Source organism: Aquarana catesbeiana, linkage group LG08 (assembly GCF_042186555.1).
Source record: "Aquarana catesbeiana isolate 2022-GZ linkage group LG08, ASM4218655v1, whole genome shotgun sequence".
NCBI classification, from domain to species: Eukaryota; Metazoa; Chordata; class Amphibia; order Anura; family Ranidae; genus Aquarana; species Aquarana catesbeiana.
Window position 1 is genome coordinate 54,610,491 of NC_133331.1, and position 17,101 is coordinate 54,627,591.

Genomic DNA, 17,101 nt, shown 5'->3' on the forward strand with positions numbered 1-17,101 from the left:
GATGCAAACAAAAGTCAAATTCTTGTGGGCATGACGGTGGAAGATACAATCATATTATTACAGACGGCTCTGTCTACTCTTGTTACGTATCTAGATGACTTCACTCTCGTTTTTAGAATTAGCCATCACTAATGAGGTGTCCCCTCCACCCCTTATAAAACGTTTAGCTGCATCCGTCACAGGAGAACATAAATAGAACCTCTTCATAGCTGGCAGATTTAAGAAGTGGACACATCTGACTCTGCAGGAAGGTCAGAGACAAACTGGGACATTAACGAGAGCTGATCTCAGCTGTCAGCCACCCTACGCTGCCTGGACCTACAACTTTCCCTGCCACTGTGGTTCTGTTCCCCGTACCACCAGATTCACCATGAATGTTGTGCCATGTGCCCGCTGCGGATATGGGGTGTACCCAGCGGAGAAGATTAACTGCATCGACCAGGTCAGTGCCTGTTCTGGTGTCTCTTCCTCCTATGTATTGGTGACTGCACTGTATGGAAGTCCAGAATTGTATACACATTTATCTCCTATATGAAGTTTGTCTGTCTAGAAATGGTTTAGCGTTCATATTATTTAGAAAGAAATCACACCATGAGAAAGAACGAAAGAAAGAAAGAAAGAACGAAGGAACGAAAGAAAGAAAGAAAGAAAGAAAGAAAGAAAGAAAGAAAGAAAGAAAGAAAGAAAGAAAGAAAGAAAGAAAGAAAGAAAGAAAGAAAGAGGGAAGGAAGGGGAAAGGAAGGGGGAAGAAAGAAAGAAAGAAGGAAGAACAAAATAAAAAGAAGGAAGGAAGGATTGATTTAAAGTAAATTTTAGCCCCTTAGAAGGATATTCTCTTATTTGCTCCCATTTGGTCTGATAAATCAAAAATTTTAAATGTTTTGTACCATTTGTTCATTAAGTTTAGAGAGCTAATAATTTTGTGCGCTGACTGTTATACATTGCATTGCTCCTAGTTATCTCTGAGTACTTCAGAAGACCCCCCAACCACTTATGTTATAGTAATGGGTAGTGGGGAAGGTGTTCTGTAGTTCTAACACACGGCCTGTCATAGGCTGAAAACACTGCTCCTACATAGGTACAGTGAGTGAGTAATGTCATCTTGGGACAGAAACTTTGTTACTTGGCAGGAAAAACAGGTAAAATTAAAGGGGAAAAGACTAGAAATTGAGTTGGGTTTAGATACACTGTAAAGTGTATTTTCACCCTATACCTTTAAAAAAAACAAAAAAAAAAAAAACCCTGCACACCTGGTGGTGTGTTGTGCACATTTCAGATACTCATCCATTCACTGTACCGCTGAGATCCTCTTCTCTTCTGGCAGCGCTCAGTCCCACGCCACCATGTTTTGGAGTGACATCATTGCGAGGCTGCCTCCTGATGACGCGCCGCTAGGCCTGCCCCCTGCTCCTTTGCTGAATGAAAGGCTATACCTCCTGGGATATGTGATGTGTGTATCTCAGGAGGGAAAGGGTGCACATCATTCACCTAGGAAAGGAGGGGCAGGCTTGACAAATACTTAAAAAAAAGAAAAAAAAAAAGGTAATAAAGAGTGTTATCAGTGTAGAGCAGGGGTCTCCAAACTTTCTAAAGAATGGGCCAGTTTACTGTCCTCCAGACTTTACAGCAGGGGTCAGACTGTGGCCATTGGGAGTAGAAATTATAGTAATAGTGCCCCATCATTGGTGTCAGTGGGAGAATTAGTGTTCCATCGTTGGTGTCAGTGGGAATAATAGTGCCCCATTGCTGGTGTCAGTTTTAAAGAATATTGCCCCATCATTGGTGTCAATGGGAGAAATATTGCCCCATTGTTGGTGTCAGTGGAAGGAATAGTATCTTGTATCAGTGAAAGTAAAAGTGCCCCAAGGGCCGGATAAAGGCAAGCAAAGGGCCGCATCCAGCTCTCGGGCCGCAGTTTGGAGATCCCCGGTGTAGTGGACCGGAGAAGGGGTGGAGAGAAGGGATAATGTTTTTGAGGGTGAACATCCGCTTTAAAGCGGAGTTCCACCAAAAAATGGAACTTCCGCTTTAAGTGTAGGTGACCTCCTGATAGGCCACATGTGGCATGTCATTTTTTGGGGAAGAGCAGGCACCCAGCTCCCACTTCCTCCCTGGCGCTGCGGCACTGGAAGGAAAATCACCTCTCCCCCCTCCCTCCCTGCAATCTTCTGAAACACGTCACAGGTCCCAGGAGATTGTCCGGCCAATCACAGCACGCAGTGTAGGGCGCGCCCGGGTGTGAAGCCACAGCCAGGCGCCCACAGTAACAATGTTGGCGCTGCGGAGAGGAGGGGGAGAGGAGCTGGGCTCCATGCACTCGCATTGCTGGATCATGGGGACAGGTGAGTGTCTGATTATGAAAAGTCAGCAGCTACACTTTTTGTAGCTACTGACTTTTAAATGGGTGGAACTCCACTTTAAATATATAAATATTTATAGATTAGCCACTAGAGGGAGCTCTCAATGGCTTACGCCCTAACATAGGACAACAAAAATTACTTTCAGCAATGACAACAGTAATAACCTATCTACTGACCGAAAGTACTTTATAGTCACATCTCAAAAGATACCTGTTCTGATTATATATATATATATATATATATATACTGTCACAGCTGGCCCCTGCTTTTGAAAATGCTAGTTGCCTGGATTTTATTCTGATCCAGTGGTTTCAATACATCTGGTGCCATTGGTCTAAAATGAGTACAGGGTCAGGGACTTTATTTATAGAAAAAAAAATAATTGCCGTGCAAATGCCTCAGCAGTCACACAGTCATCACAAATAATCCCCATAATGTGCCTAATATGTGTTGGTCATCAGCTCTATGTAGTGGCCATCACGCAGTATTTTGCTGATGTCGTTTTTACGCAAAACACCACATTATGGCCACTAGATGGTACTGACGATCATAGGAAATACAATATTAGACCCATTATGGGGATTAATAAGAAATTCGCACAGCAAATATTATCAGAGGCGTATCTAGTGAAAATGGCGCCTATGGCAAGAACTGAAACTGCGCCCCTGTCACAACATTTGAAACCTATCTTTCAGATAACCTTAACACAGTAACATCAGCACCCATAAATACAGTAACATCAGTACCCATAAATGCAGTAACATCAGCACCCATAAATGCGGCCTCACCAGCACCCATAAATGCTGTAACATCAGCACCCAAAAATACAGTAACATCAGCACACATAAATACAGTAACATCAGCACTCATAAATGCGGCCTAACCAGCACCCAAAAATGCAGTAACATCAGCACCCATAAATGCTGTAACATCAGCACCCAAAAATACAGTAACATCAGCACCCATAAATGCGGCATAACCAGCACCCATAAATACAGTAACATCAGCACCCAAAAATACAGTAACATCAGCACCCAAAAATACAGTAACATCAGCACCCATAAATGCGGCATAACCAGCACCCATAAATACAGTAACATCAGCACCCAAAAATACAGTAACATAAGCACCCAAAAATACAGTAACAACAGCACCCATAAATACAGTATCATCAGCACCCATAAATGCGGCCTAACCAGCACCCAAAAATACAGTAACATCAGCACCCAAAAATACAGTAACATCAGCACTCATAAATGCGGCCTAACCAGCACCCAAAAATACAGTAACATCAGCACCCAAAAATACAGTAACATCAGCACCCAAAAATACAGTAACATCAGCACCCATAAATGCGGCCTCACCAGCACCCATAAATGCCGTAACATCAGCACCCATAAATGCTGTAACAACAGCACCCATAAATACAGTATCATCAGCACCCATAAATGCGGCCTAACCAGCACCCATAAATACAGTAACATCAGCACCCAAAAATACAGTAACATAAGCACCCAAAAATACAGTAACAACAGCACCCATAAATACAGTATCATCAGCACCCATAAATGCGGCCTAACCAGCACCCAAAAATACAGTAACATCAGCACCCATAAATACAGTAACATCAGCACCCATAAATACAGTAACATCAGCACCCAAAAATACAGTAACATCAGCATGATGATCAATACCGTGGTGACAAGTGCTGTACAGTACTAGTACCTGCTGCTGCTGCCTGGGGGGGGGGGTTCCAATTGTTTTTATACTCTCTGATGTCTCTTTCTTCTCCTGGTCTCCAGCCTCCATGTTCGGGTGTCAGCACGTCACACAGACCCGGCCCGAGAGACCCACCAGAAGAGAAGCTGTAGCAGCTGCGCAGAAGAGGGTAGGCGGAGCATTAAGCTCCGCCTCCCCCAGTTACTGTATCTCAGCGCAGAGTCACGGGCGCTCGCTCTGTGGCCAGACCAACTCATCTGCGTCATGGGGGGCGCCTCACCTGTCACTGGCTTCACTGTCCTGATTTCCTCATTTGCTGTGCCAGCGCCGCGCTCCAGCAGGCAGATCGTGCCACCGGGGACAAGATTAGAGCGGGAGGCGGCTGCTAGAGGATGGGTGGGACTTTATTTTTTGTGCAGGGGGGCGGCTTTTTTGCCACCCCCCCCCGTATGGCGCCCATGGCACTTGCCATGGCTGCCATACCCTAGATACGCCTCTGAATATTATATATATATATATATATATATATATATATATATATATATGTATATATATACTATATTACCAAACGTATTGGGACGCCTGCCTTTACACACACATGAACTTTAATAGCATCCCAGTCTTAGTCCGTAGGGTTCAATATTGAGTTGGCCCACTCTTTGCAGCTATAACAGCTTTAACTCTTCTGGGAAGGCTGTCCACAAGGTTTAGGAGTGTGTCTATGGGAATGTTTGACCATTCTTCCAGAAGCGCATTTTGATGTCAGGCACTGATGTGGATGAGAAGGCCTGGCTTACAGTCTCCGCTTTAATTCTTCCCAAAGGTGTTCTATCGGGTTGAGGTCAGGGCTCTGTGCAGGCTAGTCAATTTCCTCCACCACAAACTCGCTCATCCATGTCTTTATGGACCTTGCTTTGTGCACTGGTGCACAGTCATGTTGGAACAGGAAGGGGCCATCCCCAAACTGTTCCCACAAAGTTGGGAGCATGAAATTGTCCAAAATGTCTTGGTATGCTGAGGCCTTAAGAGTTCCCTTCACTGGAACTAAGGGGCCAAGCCCAACCCTGAAAACAACCCCACCCCATAATCCCCCCTCCACCAAATGATTTGGACCAGTGCACAAAGCAAGGTCCATAAAGACATGAATAGGTGAATTTTGTTTGGAGGAACTTGACTGGCCTGCACAGTCCTGACCTCAACCCGATAGAACACTTTTGGGATGAGTTCGAGCGAAGACTGTAAGCCAGGCCTTCTCGTCCACATCAGTGCCTGACCTCACAAATACACTTCTGGAAGAATGGTCAAAGATTCCCATAGACACACTCCTAAACCTTGTGGACAACCTTCCCAGAACAGTTGAAGCTGTTATACTGTAGCTGCAAATGGTGTGCCAACACTTCTAGATTGTAAGCTCTAACGAGCAAAGCCCTCTGATCACTCCTGTATTGATTTATATTGTAAGTGTACTGTCTGCCCCCATGTTGTAAAGTGCTGCACAAACTGTTGGTGCTATATAAATCCTGTATAATAATAATAACACAATATTGAACCCTACGGACTAAGACTGGGATGCCATTAAAGCTAATGTGTGTGTAAGGCAGGCGTCCCAATACTTTTGGCAATATAGTGTGTGTGTGTGTACATATATACAGTGCCTTGCAAAAGTATTCACCCCCTTTGGCATTTTTCGTGTTTTGTTGCCTCACAACCTGGAATTAATATGGATTGTTTGAGGATTTGCATCATTTAATTTACAGAACATGCCCACAACTTTGAAGATGTTTTATTTTTTTATTGTGAAGCAAACAACAAATAGGAAAAAATAATATAAAAAGTCAATGTGCATAACTATTCACCCCCCCTAAAGTCAATATTTTGTAGAGCCACCTTTTGCGGCTATCACAGCTCCAAGTCGCTTTGGATAAGTCTCTATGAGCTTGCCACATCTTACCACTGGGATTTTTGTCCATTCCTCCTTGTAAAACTGCTCCAGCTTCTTCAAGTTGGATGGTTTGTGCTTGTGAACATCAGTCTTTAAGTCTGACCACAGATTTTCTATTGGATTGAGGTCTGGGCTTTGACTAGGCCATTCCAACACATTTACATGTTTCCCCTTAAACCACTCAAGTGTTGCTTTAGCAGTGTGTTTGGGGTCATTGTCCTGCTGGAAGGTGAACCTCCATCCTAGCCTCAAATCACACACAGAGTGGTACAGGTTTTTCTCAAGAATATCCCTGTATTTAGCACCATCCATCTTTCCCTCAACTCTGACCAGTTTCCCAGTCCCGACTGCTGAAAAACATCCCCACAGCATGATGCTGCCACCACCATGTTTCACTGTGGGGATGGTGTTCTTTGGGTGATGTGAAGAGTTGGGTTTGCTCCAGACATAGCGTTTTCTTTGATGGCCAAAAAGTTCAATTTTAGTCTCATCAGACCAGAGCACCTTCCTCCATACATTTTGGGAATCTCCCACATGCCTTTTCCCAAACTCAAAACGTGACATTTTGTTTTTTTTCTGAAAGTAATGGCTTTCTTCTGGCCACTCTGCCATAAAGCCCAACTCTATGGAGCGTACGACTTATTGTCGTCCAATGTACAGATACTCCAGTCTCTGCTGTGGAACTCTGCAGCTCCTCCAGGGTTACCTTAGGTCTCTGTGCTGCCTCTCTGATTAATGCCCTCATTGCCCGGTCTGTGAGTTTTGGTGTGTGGCCGTCTCTTGCCAGGTTTGCTGTTGTGCCATGTTCTTTCCATTTGGTTATGATAGATTTGATGGAGCTCCTAGGGATCATCAAAGATTTGGATATTTTTTTATAACCTAACCCTGACTTGTACTTCTCAACAACATTGTCCCTTACTTGTTTGGAGAGTTCCTTGGTCTTCATGGCAGTGTTTGGTTAGTGGTGCCTCTTGCTTAGGTGTTGCAGCCTCTGGGGCCTTTCAAAAAGGTGTGTATATGTAATGACAGATCGTATGACACTTAGATTGCACACGGGTGGACATCATTTCACTAATTATGTGACTTCTGAAGGTAATTGGTTGCACCAGAGCTTTTTATGGGCTTCATAACAAAGGGGGTGAATACATACGCACATGCCAATTATCAGTTTTTTATTTCTGAAAAATAGTTTTATGTATATATATCTTTCTAATTTTACTTCACCAACTTAGATTATTGTGTTCTGATCCATCACATATAATTCAGATTTAAAAAAATAATGAACTAAAGGCTGTAATGTAACAAAATAGGTAAAAAGCCAAGGGGGGTGAATACTTTTGCAAGGCACTGTATCTCTCTCTCTCTCTCTCTCTCTCTCTCTCTCTCTCTCTCTCTCTCTCTCTCTCTATATATATATATAGATATATCTATATATCTATCTCTTAGTGTTAAAGCCTAAGGAACAACATCATGATAAGATCAGACTGGAACTTTCTGTGTTTCTTTCAGAAAAAGTCTAATGCCGCATACACACGATCGGAAATTCCGCCAGCAAAAGTCCGATGAGAGCTTTTGGTTGGAAAATGTGACCGTGTGTATGCTCCATCGGACTTTTGCTGGTGGGATTCCAGCCAGCAAAAGATTGAGAGCAGGTTCTCAATTTTTCGGTCGGAAAAAGTTTCGATCGGAAGTTCCGATCGTCTGTACCGATTCCGATGCGCAAAATCCCTACGCATGCTCGGAAACAATTCGACGCATGCTCGGAAGCATTCAACTTCATTTTCCCGGCTCGTCGTAGTGTTCAGCAAACTTTTGTGTGACCGTGTGTATGCAAGCCAAGCTTGAGCGGAATTCCGTCGGAAAAACCATCCAAGATTTTTCCGTCGGAAAATCCGCTCGTGTATACGTGGCATAAGGCTACTTTCACACTGGGGCGGTGAGAGCGTCGGCGGTAAAGGGCCACTAGTTTTAGCGGCGCTTTACCATTGTTTTAGCAACGCTTTTTAGCTGCTAGCGGGGCACTTTTAACCCTCGATAGCGGCTGAAGAAGCGGTTAGCGCCCGTGTAGCGCCGCTGCTCAAGTGCATTGCATGCGATTTGGCAGCGCTGCCTATTCATTTCAATGGGCAGGGGCAGTGGAGGAGCGATGTATACACCCCGCCTCCACCACCCCAAAGATGCTGATGGCAGGACTTTTTTACCGTCCTGCAAGCGCTCCGCCCCAGTGTGAAAGCACTCGAGCTCTCACACTGAAGTCACAGGAGGTGCTATTTTTTTTTTTTGTGAAAGTGACCTAAGTATGCTGCATAGATTGTGGCTATCATTATAGCAGTGCTGACTTCTACAGTGATTGTTAGCTTTCTCAGCAGCCCATCAGGGATGAGATATGAAAACTCACACTGTGCCAAGCTGGACCGATAGCCAATGCATTCAAAATCATTTAGTTTAAACCCCAGGCTGGTAGTACAGGAACAGCAGAGTTCTATTGTAGTCTGATTCCTGGATCTGTGCAGAGCGTCTATTTCTGTCCCGGCCCTCTGTATATCTGGCCAACTTCTTCCAGCTGCTTCACCCCCCGCCTACACCCGATATATGATATGCTGCATAGGACGCTCTGCAGAATGCGCTCCACTAAAACATAGAACTTTTGCATTAATTGGGAACTTCTGGGGTGCATCACCATCAGGAGGAAGGAGTTTCTGATTCCTCTGTATAGATATTTATTGATTATTAGAGGGATCCCCAGCAGTAGGAAGGAGATCATAATTCATCTATATAGATCATTCGTTATCACTAGAGGGGCTCCTAGCAGAATAAGGAGGTCTTGAATCCTCAATATAGATTTATTTATTTATTTATTTATTTCAGGTACTTATATAGCGCTGTCAATTTACACAGCGCTTTACATATACATTGTACATTCACATCAGTCCCTACCCTCAAGGAGCTTACAATCTAAGGTCCCTAACTCCCATTCATACATACTAGGGACAATTTTAGACAGAAGCCAATTAACCTACCAGCATGTCTTTGGAGTGTGGGAGGAAACCGGAGTACCCGGAGGAAACCCACGCAGGCACAGGGAGAACATGCAAACTCCAGGCAGGTAGTGTCGTGGTTGGGATTCGAACCAGTGACCCTTCTTACTGCTAGGCGAAAGTGCTACCCACTATATATCATTAGTTATCACTAAAGGGGCTCCTAGGAGAAGAAGGAGGTCTTGAATCCTCAATATAGATCTTTAGTTATCACTAGAGGGGTCACCAGGGTTGCCAACCGCCAGTAAATTTACTGACAGTTTGTAAAAATCTGTGATTTTTTTTTTTACAACTGCCAGTAAATATCAGGGGCTGATAATTTCATGCTGTGTTGATTTTTAAGTGAAAACCAAGCAAATTACTTTAATATAGGTATTGTCAGTGTTTCCATATCATTGTTATATTGTTTAAATATTGTTAGTTTTCAATAGGAGTTCTGTAATTTCACAGGTTGCCGGTAAAAAATGTGCTCCACCAGTAAAGTTTCCATGTTTTGTCAGTAAAAGATGCTGCGGCAGGTTGGCAACCCTGGGGGTCACTAGCAGAAGAAGGAGGTCTTGAATCCTCTATATAGATCTTTAGTTATCACTAGAGGGGTCACTAGCAGGAGAATGGAGGTCCTGATTCCTCTAAATAGATCTTTACTTATTGCTAGAGGGAGGAAGGAGGTCTTAATTCCTCTATGTAGATCTTTAGTTTTCACTGGAGGGGTTCCAAGCATTCCCTAGTGTATCCACAACTAAAAAGTGTTGGTTTTAGGTATACTTTAACCAGTTTTGGACACTGGGCATGCTACACCCCCCCCCCCCTTAAAAAGCCTAATTGAAGTACACAGGACTAGGGTTGCCACCTCATCCCTTTAAACCCAAACACATATGAATTACATACGTTCTGAGGCTAATTAAATGCAGATAAGGCACCAAGTGAGTTTTATGACCACCTTAATCAGCCACAGAACCTGTGTAATTCATATGTGTTTGGGTTTAAAGGGATGAGGTGGCAACCATACACAGGACATGTGTAGTACATTGTGTCCTTCTGTTCCAATGCCACTGTCTAAGGCTCCATTCACACTAGCGCGTTTTTTGATGCATTTTGCAGAAATGCACGGGAATTTTTTAACATGGGTTCCTATGGAACATGTTCACATCAATGCCTTTTTGTATCTCTGCATTTTTGGAAAGGGTCAGGGACTTTTTTTCATGCAAAATGCAGCGTTTTGCATGTAATAGAATTCAATGGACAAGCATCAAAAACGCAAGTGCACCGTTTTTGCAGCGTTTTTGCAGCGTTTTTGATGCGTTTTTGCCGTTTTTTTTTTATTTTTTTAAAATTTTTTTTAGACTGTAAAAAAAAAAAAAAAACGCAAAACGCAAATCGCGGCAAAAACGCCGCAAAAACGCCGCAAAAACGCTGCTCAAAAACGTGGCAAGCATGAAAAAAAAACCTCCAAAAACGCTCAAAAGCAACATGCATAGGTGTGAATCGAGCCTAAGGCCTGATTCACACCTAGGCATTTTTAGTGCTTTTTGCATTTTGCAGATTTGCACTACAGTCCATTTAACATGGTTTCCTATGGAACACGTTCTGTAGTGCAAATCTGCAAAATGCAAAAAGCACTAAAACTGCATAGGTGTGAATCAAGCCTTAGGCCTGGTTCACACCTATGCATTTTTTAGCGCATTTTCAGATTTGCAGAGACACACTACAGTTCATTTAACATGGTTTCCTATGGGTCACATTCACATCTGTGCATTTTATGGAAAGGGCCAGGGACTTTTTTCTGGTTTTTGGTTCCATAGACTTCAATGGATCAAAAATGTGTATTGAAAAATGCAAAATGCACCTGGAATATACAAACTGCAACCTGCATAGGTGTGAACCATGCCGTACACTTGCCGGTGTTCTGTCGAGAAAGTTCCGCTCGGCGGATTAGTTCCCCCTCTAGGTCCACTTGGATAGTGGGGAAGGAACCTGGACCCAGAGCGCAGGCGCCGTGTACAGCTGATTGAAGCGGTTGAGCTTCGGCTATCTCCGGCGGCCGACAGTAGTACGTACTGCGCAGGCGCTGCGCCTGCGCAGTACAGGGGGTGGAACCTATCCGCCGAAGGAACTTATTCGGCAAGACACCGGCAATTTCCAAATGTCAGCAGTTGCTGTGTAAATACAGCAGTTGTAGTAGTTGCTGCTGTAAAACAGACACTCTGGCACAACATTTATAAACACAGATTTGACATGAGATAGAGAACTAGAAAGTAACACTGTACACTAACACTTTTGTATTTACTCAGTTTCATTCATCTGCAGTTTAAAGGGATAAGTTTTGATATGCACATGATGTCAGTTGAAGCAACCTCACAAGTTTTTTTTATTTTTTAATTCAATTTGTTCCCATTTAACCCCTTATACATCCTTAGTTTACCTTAATTAACTCCTTTTCCCCCTTCTCATCTAATTTTTCCAGATTTTTAATTTATTTTTTCCCAATTTACAGTTGTAAGTTTCAACTTTATTTTAGTTTTTATTGCTTTTGTTTGTTCATTTTTTTAGCATTGTGTTAAAAAAAAGCACAAAAAAATTGTAAATGTTTTTTTTTCTTTTTACCAGAATCTTAAAGTGTTACTAAACCCACAACAGTAAAAATCAGTCTGTATATGCAGTAAATCATGCTTGTTATACTCACTGTGGAACCTAAGGGGTTATTCCTCTGCATTGTAATTTGTGTATCCTCTGCATTGATCCTGTATGCATAGATCCTTCCCTTTATGCATTGTCTCCAAAACATGTCTGGAATAACACAGAGTTACTGGAATCAGGCTGCACATGCTCAGTTTGGTGTGTATTGCTAGATTTTTAGATAGTTTTTTTTTTCTTGGGAGGGTGCATGCTATCAGCATAGGGCCAATCAGCACTGTCCAGACAGAGGGTCAGGGGTCCTGCATCATGATAGGACAGCTGATTGTAGTATGAAAACACCTCCTACAAGCTTTAACCAGGCACTTATCGAAGTCACAAGACTGGTATATACTGCTAATGAGAAAATTTATTTAGCAGTTTATATTTAATAAAACCCATGCATTGTGGGCGCGTGGGCGCTTTCCCCCCCCCATCCCTGCCGCCGCCTCCCTATCCATGTGCCCGGCCCCTTTCAGGATGCCAGAGACATGGATTCCTCTGTGGAAGGAGCCTGAGGCTCTAATAGGCTTCAAAAAAGGGTGGGCTCAGGGTGCAGAGAGTGTGCCCTGATCCCACCCAATTGTGTGACCATAGTGAATTCATTTTCACTATTTTTCACTCTACAGTGCCTCCCCGCCAATCATTAGTCAGGTCGGTGAGACCTGTTTCCTGATTGGCCAAAGCGCCAGGCGATCCAAAAGGATGCCTAGCGCCGCTTTGGCAAGTGGAGGAAGCATGAGGAGCAGATAGGTCACCCTGTGGGGGTGAGAGAAGACATAGGATGATCCTTTCCATGGCATGGTAAGTGCTGGACCTTCCACGTATGGGTGGGGTGCTGTGAGCCCCGTTCTGTGGGGGGGGTGGTGATAGGTGAACAAGCCTCATGAATGACCTCCTGCAGCGGAGGGGGAGGTGGCTGCTGTCAGTGCTGTGAGCCCCGTGCCAGTGGAGTGAAGAGGAGCGAGCCCCATGCCGGACCTCCCATGGGGGGTGCTGTCAGTATATAACATCAGAGAAGCTAAATTTGGTAGAACACATTTCAAGCAGGTTGAGATCTGAACATTAGAGTTTACAAGAACCTAACCTCTTATATTTATTAGAATGAATGACATGAGCACAAAGCAAAGTATACTGAATCCTTATGGAAAATCCTCTAATGAATGGATTCTAATATATTCTCTATGCTTGCCAGTAATGGTTACACACGTGAGATATAATGTAGCTATCTCTCCCAAAAACAAAAAAATGCTATGTTCACTTTAGAGTAATTGTAGGATTTTTTGTCAATATAATGAGGTACATCACAGCCGCAGAATCCCTGAAGCAATCAGGCTAGCCCTGACAACTTGCTTATACTTGTATCAGTGCGGACGTTTAGTCTTTCTCGGAAGGAAGTTTAAATGTAAATTTCAAATTTACTCGAAAACGTATAATGCTTAAAAGGGTATTTTAAAATGAGTTTACTCACATTAGACATGTCACAGATATAACTCAATGCTGGCGCCTATAAAATATTTCTTGACTTCCATGTCACACTCACAAGTAAGAGTCTCACAGACACAAGTAAATCTTATCACAACCATTATAAACAAAAAGCCAGCAATTACATACGCTTTATCACACACAGAATTTAGGCAGAAAACTAACACTTTGTCTGAGCCTACCTGAGGAACGACATTAAAATAGACATGGACTACTCATCTCAGAGACCATATACACCTATCTGTAATCCTGGGCCGTATACACCTATCTGTAATGCTGGGCCGTATACACATAACTGTATTGCTGGGCTATATATACCTATGTGTAATGCTGGGCCATATACACCTATCTGTAAGGCTGGGCTATATATACCTATGTGTAATGCTGGGCCATATACACCTATCTGTAATTCTGGGCCATATACACCTATCTGTAATGCTGGGCTATATATACCTATGTGTAATGCTGGGCCATATACACCTATCTGTAATTCTGGGCCATATACACCTATCTGTAATGCTGGGCTATATATACCTATGTGTAATGCTGGGCCATATACACCTATCTGTAATTCTGGGCCATATACACCTATCTGTAATGCTGGGCTATATATACCCTGATTCATAATGCTAGGCTATATATACCTATGTGTAATGCTGGGCCATATACACCTATGTGTAATGCTGGGCCATATACACCTATCTGTAGTGCTGGGCCATATACACCTATCTGTAGTGCTGGGCCATATACACCTATGTGTAATGCTGGGCTATATACCCTGATCTGTGATGCTGAGCTATATACTCTGTCCTGTGATGCTGAGCTGTATACTCCTGACACCATGGGTGGAAACAAGTGGAATACAAGGGAAGGAGTGGGTGGATTCTATAAGGGGTGGGGCTTACGAGAAGTGTGAGGGGTCAAAAATGAAGGGTGGGGTCTGGCGCCCCCCCCCCCCCATCCTAAAACTTCACCAGCCGCCACTGAATAAAACTATTGCATTTCCATGTTCTGTGTACTGTGGGATACCGGATATAGTAAATGCAGGCTCCTGGGTTTAGTAACACTTTAATGTTAGTTTCAGTTTGAACAGGATCAGTTATGAGGAAACAATAAAACTTTTTAACAACAGTAACAATTGTTAATTAACACAGAATAAATTAGAAGGCAAGAAATATATTTTTTAGTTTTGTTATGTTTTATTGCAAAATAGTTTTTTGCAAGACAATTTTATCAATAAAATGCTTTGCTTGTCCTTAAAAAAAAAAAAACGACATATATATTACTTTGTTATCTTAAAGCTGAACTCCAGGAATTAGACAAAATGTATCCTTGCATAACTCCCAGCAAGGATTAAATTCTTAAAGCGGAGTTCCACCCATTTAAAAGTCAGCAGCTACAAAAAGTGTGGCTGCTGACTTTTAATAATCAGGCACTCACCTGTCCCATGGTCTAGCGATGCATACGAAGCCCCGCTCCTCTCCCCCTTCTCTCCGTAGCGTCGGCATTCTAAATGTGGGCGCCCGGCTGTGGCTTCACAGCTGGGTGCGCACTGTGCATGCGCGAGCCGTCCTGTGCGCTGTGAATGGCCGGGCAATCTTCTGGGACCTGTGACATGTCCCAGAAGATTGCAGGGAGGAAGGGGGAGAGGTGATCTTCCTTCCGGTGCCGCGGAGCCAGGGGAGGAAGTGGGAGATGGATGCCCATAAAAACAGGGTGGTACACGCTCCCCCCCCCCAAAAAAAATGTCCAGCAGAAAAGATCCAAAGCAGTAAGGTAAAAATGACTTTGGTCCATAGGTGTATACAGTAGGTGTGAGAGCTGCACCAGTTCATTTTGTGCTATACCTATACTATGTACAAGTACTAGAAGGCAGCAGTTGTACAATCATTTCCAGAAACACAGTATAGCTGAGCTATAACATCCAAATCAGGTTCTTGTTCTTTATATTATAGATGTACAGTGATGCCATGTTTTTTTATTTAAAAAGGAGATCCATATAATTTATGGCACAATTACTAGTGGTAGCTATTGCCTTTATTTCCCAGTATTTACCATGTAACCCCCCTTCCATGCTTCCTGGGCTCTGCTGTCCCACCTGTAGGCCCAGGACCTACATGGCTCTATTACTGGATTGTAGGGAGGGAGACCTGCTAAAATCTGTTCGCTGATCTTCCCTAACTGTAAAAGAACCCAGAAGCAATGTGTATAATGTCATTTTTGGTTTATGTTGTCACTTTCCCTGGCCAGGGAAGAAGATCATGGAGAAGGATCTGTGCTTAATTGGCTTCAATGGAAGGCAAGGTGAGGCATCACAGGGCTCTAAAAGACTCCTAAAGCCTTTTTAACCACTTCAGCCCCAGAAGGGTTTGCCACCTTAATGACCAGGCCATTTTTTGAAATACGGCACTTTGTCGCTTTAACTGACAATTGCGCGGTCGTACGACGCTGTACCCAATCAAAATTTATGTCCTTTTTTTCCCACAAATAGAGCTTTCTTCTGGTGGTATTTGATCACCTCTGCGGTTTTTATTTTTTTGTGCTATAAACAAACAAAGAGTGACAATTTTGAAAAAAAACGTTTTACTTTTTCCTATAATACATATCCAAAAAAAAATATATATAAAAACAAATGTTTAGGCCGATATATATTCTTCTACATATTTTTGGTAAAAAAAAAACAAAAAAAACACAAAATAAGTATATTGATTGGTTTTCGCAAAAGTTATCGCGTCTACAAAATAGGGGATAGATTTAGGGAATTTTTTTTTTTTTATTGTTTTTACTACTAATGGTAGCGATCTGCAAGTTTTAGCACGACTGAAATCTGACCCCAAATGACACCTTTTAGGGACCAGTGACATTATTACATTGATCAGTGTTAAAAAAATTCACTGATCAATGTAAAAATGTCACTGACAGGGAAGGGGTTAACACTAAGGGGCGATCAAAGGGGTAAGTGTGTTCCCTCAGCATGTTCTAACTGTAGGGGGGATGGGCTACCAGTGACATGACTGAGATCACTATTCCTGATCACTGGGAACAGAAGATCTCTGACATGTCACAAAGGCAGATCCCCAGGGGAGATCGAGTCTGCCCGACCCGCGGACACGCTCCCGCAGCCTGGGACGGCATTTTTTAGGGGGGGGCAGCGTCTGTACTGGGATGATGACTGCAGCTGCAGGCGTCACCCTGTTGTTGTTTATTAGAGCTGGCGGTCAGCTCTCTTGTAATAGCAATGCTATGACTAAGCAACAATGATGTTGTGAAACACGTCAGCTGTTTGCCCTGCTTCTCTTGTCACATGAACGGAACATTGACTATTCATTACAATAAAGGCTTTTATTGGGGTGCGGCTGTCCAGAATCCATTTCTTCAAAATATCTCTTGTAATAGCAATCGGAGCAGCTTACTAGCTGCTTGATTGCTATTACAAGCAGTGGGAGGGGATGTCCCACCCTCCTGCCACCTTCCGCGGCTCTCCTGGGCTCTCCCGTCCCACCGGGATCGGCTTTGCTCGGTTGTTCATAAAAGTAAACCGCGATAACAGTAAAAGCTGTGACATGACATCACTTCCAGTTTACTCGGGAATCATCAGTGCCGGTTTTGAAAAATCAAAAGCATTCAAAAACACAGATCTTGGTGTGATCAAATGCTTTTAAGGGCAGAGGAGAGATTTGGGGTCTTTATGGAGAGACACCAGATCTCTCCATACAGAGTACCTGTCACTCTCTATTGCTGTAATAAGGATGTGTACATCTTTGTGAGAGCAATAAAAGTGCTAAAAAATATATATATTAAAGCAACAGTGTAAAAAAAAAAAAAAAAATAATTTAAAAACTAAATAAAGTGCTCCCATCTTCCCATGCTTGCATGCAAGGGCG

General features: G+C 43.1%; 1 protein-coding gene across 1 annotated transcript in view; it reads left to right on the forward strand.

Moving 5' to 3' along the window:
• Nucleotides 1-179: 179 nt before the first annotated feature.
• The window catches only part of NRAP (nebulin related anchoring protein), a 140,772-nt gene continuing 123,850 nt past the window's right edge, over nucleotides 180-17,101 (forward strand). Inside the window, exon 1 of the mRNA XM_073595871.1 lies at nucleotides 180-442. Within this exon, the coding sequence (XP_073451972.1) occupies nucleotides 371-442 (72 nt within the window). The 5' untranslated portion in view covers nucleotides 180-370. The remainder of the gene's footprint in view (nucleotides 443-17,101) is intronic.